The following is a 2,593-nucleotide window of genomic DNA, read 5'->3' as shown; positions in this document are numbered from 1 at the left end:
AAAACCCCAAAAATATATTTTTTAAAACCCCCCAAAAAACAGACTGGTTGTGTCGTGAAAAAATTTAAATATGGAACTACAGATGGCCGTATGATCGTTTTATATGACAAGTCTGATCAAGACTACCGTTTTAGCCATAACATGTAAAATACTACTCCAGCAGCCCTGAGGGAAATTAGACCTTCTGACCTGCCAGAAATAACAACCAATCGCCTGATTGTACTGAACCCCCTCAAACTGCTGAGGCTGTGGCTCAGAGGCAGAGCGGGTCGTCCCAATCGGAAGGTTGTTGGTTCGATCCCGGCTCCTCCCGCCACATGTCGGAAGTATCCTTGAGCAAGATACTGATACTGTGTGTGAGTGTGTATGAACGAGTTAGTTTCTGTTCGATGGACTTTGCCATCACTGAGTGAATGTGTGTGAAAGAGTGAATGTGGCACGTAGGTGTAAAAGCGCTTTGAGTGGGTCGGAAGACTAGAAAGGTGCTATACAAGTACAGGTCCATTTACCATTACCATTTACCATCCATAAATGGCTGGAAATGTTTTATGTTCTTCAGATACTCAAAGTCAGTTTGAAAGCTTTTGACAGCGGTGTAAGAATACATGCCTGATGGCAAATGGTACAGGATTCATTACTGCCATGTAAACTGTGCGTCTTCCTGCTGTAACCTGATTTCTTCCAGTAACCTGGTTTCTTGTGTCTGTAAATATACTCATTGTGAATTCCCACTGTTGTCCTGGGGAGGGGGTAAACAGCCTGAAGACGTGCCGACTCTTGGTTTTGCTTTCAAAGAAGTAGTTTATATCATTTGTCTTTGTTTGAGTGTGTCCTTTTCAAATTTTTTCAGACACTGAAAAGCCTAGAAAAGTAAGACCAGCCTATCCCAGATCAGTGCACACAGTGTATCTAACTACTGTTATCGCTGTCCTTACCTTCTGCAGGAGATCCCAGTGCACTGGTGGTCCTGGTAGAGGAGGAGCTGGTAGTGATTGACCTGCAAACGGAGGGCTGGCCTGTCATTCAGACACCGTACCTGGTCCCCCTCCACAGCTCAGCCATCACCTGCTCCCACCACGTCTCCGCTATCCCCCTCAAACTGTGGGAGAGGGTCATCGCTGCTGGAGACCTGCAGAAGACACACTACTCCAAAAAGGTAGCAAACGTTCTTAAGTGTTCATGGCTGGTTTGCATTTATCACATTGACCTCCCACATCAGTGGGAAGGAAGATGCTGATGAAAAGTGGGCAAACTAATAATGATTCATAAGCAGGAGTCAAGGTAGTCTGTAGTCTAATTTATTTGGTCCATATGTTGTAATTACTTTCCTCAAAGGTTAAAACATTTCTAGCTTCATTAACTTATGACTGAAGAAAATGTAGTAATATATATTTCCTGCCATCTCTGTGAGAACACCAACCGTCTTTTCTCCTCAAAATGTCTTTCAAACACTATTCATTCCTTTTTTTTTTTAACCGGACCCTGCAATTCACTTACCACTGAATATTGCACTAGAGCACCAGCATCTGAGAGCAAAACAATGGGCAATACAGCCCACCAGATTCAATTGACAAAAATGGCAATTTTACCTCACATATGATCTTATCTTTATTCAAACAGGACAGAAACAAAATTGACCTCCCCAAAACAGTCTTTGTTAGTCTTTCCACTCTTTCAGCAATCACCAACAAAGCACAGAGAAGCTGTGATAACAATACCAGCAAAGGGACCTCAATCTCTGCTCTGACTCCATTATATTTTTACATAGCAAATAGTGGTCTGCTGCTACAATAATTTTTTTTTTAATTCTCATGTGTTTTAACATACTTGTAAAGGTTGATTCGTAGCCTCAAAAATTATATACATGTTAGTTAGCAGTATAATGGCACCTGCTGAGAGTCTTGTATGTGACTCTAAAGCTGTTCATCATATATGGTATGTTGTACCCTGAATATGGACATTCCTTCATTTCTGGTTTAACAGAATGGCATTAAGTTGGTATTATTGTTAAACTTTCATTTCCCCTCTCTCCGTGCAGCCGTGGCCAATAACAGGAGGCCAGAACATGGCCCCAGATCCTCCACAGAGAGACCTGCTGCTCACAGGGTCAGTTTATTTGAAATTTGGAATCATCCATCCAAACATTTCTGGGCAGATTTAACAACATCCTGTTTATGTGTGTGTGTGCAGGCACGAGGATGGGACGGTGCGTTTCTGGGATGCATCAGGAGTCTGTCTGTATCCCATGTATAAGTTGGGCACAGCTGGAGTGTTCCACACAGACGCTGACCCCAATGATAACATGAACCAAGGCACTGAAGGAGAGTGGCCGCCATTCAGAAAGGTAGGGGTGTGTGTGTTACAATCTACACAAAACTGCCTTTTGTGTTTGTGAATTAACACTGAAACCTTTGTTGTGGCAACCTCACGCAGAACTGAAGTGGTTAGAAGTGAAATCTTTGTAATCAAAGTGTAATCTCAAGTTTTTTGGAGCTTTCAACCACATCCGACAGAGACAGAGCGGGTCGTCCCCTAATCGGAAGGGGTTGGTTCGATCCCCGGCTCCTGGTGCCACATGTCCAAGTATCCTTGA

At 43.1% G+C, this 2,593-nt stretch overlaps 1 protein-coding gene across 1 annotated transcript in view; it reads left to right on the top strand.

Annotated features, from left to right (window-relative positions):
- The window catches only part of llgl2 (LLGL scribble cell polarity complex component 2), a gene marked incomplete in the record, with an annotated part of 15,835 nt that overhangs the window by 2,700 nt on the left and 10,542 nt on the right, over window positions 1-2,593 (top strand). Inside the window, 3 exon segments of the mRNA XM_035668507.1 lie at window positions 945-1,156; window positions 2,039-2,106; window positions 2,191-2,344. Of these exon segments, the coding sequence (XP_035524400.1) occupies window positions 945-1,156; window positions 2,039-2,106; window positions 2,191-2,344 (434 nt within the window).

The sequence above is a fragment of the Morone saxatilis genome, unplaced genomic scaffold (genome assembly GCF_004916995.1).
Source record: "Morone saxatilis isolate NCDOM2014 unplaced genomic scaffold, NCSU_SB_2.0 Contig1, whole genome shotgun sequence".
Taxonomy (NCBI): Eukaryota; Metazoa; Chordata; class Actinopteri; family Moronidae; genus Morone; species Morone saxatilis.
Note: the sequence above shows the minus strand (reverse complement) of the source record. Positions and strands in the feature narration are given on the sequence as shown.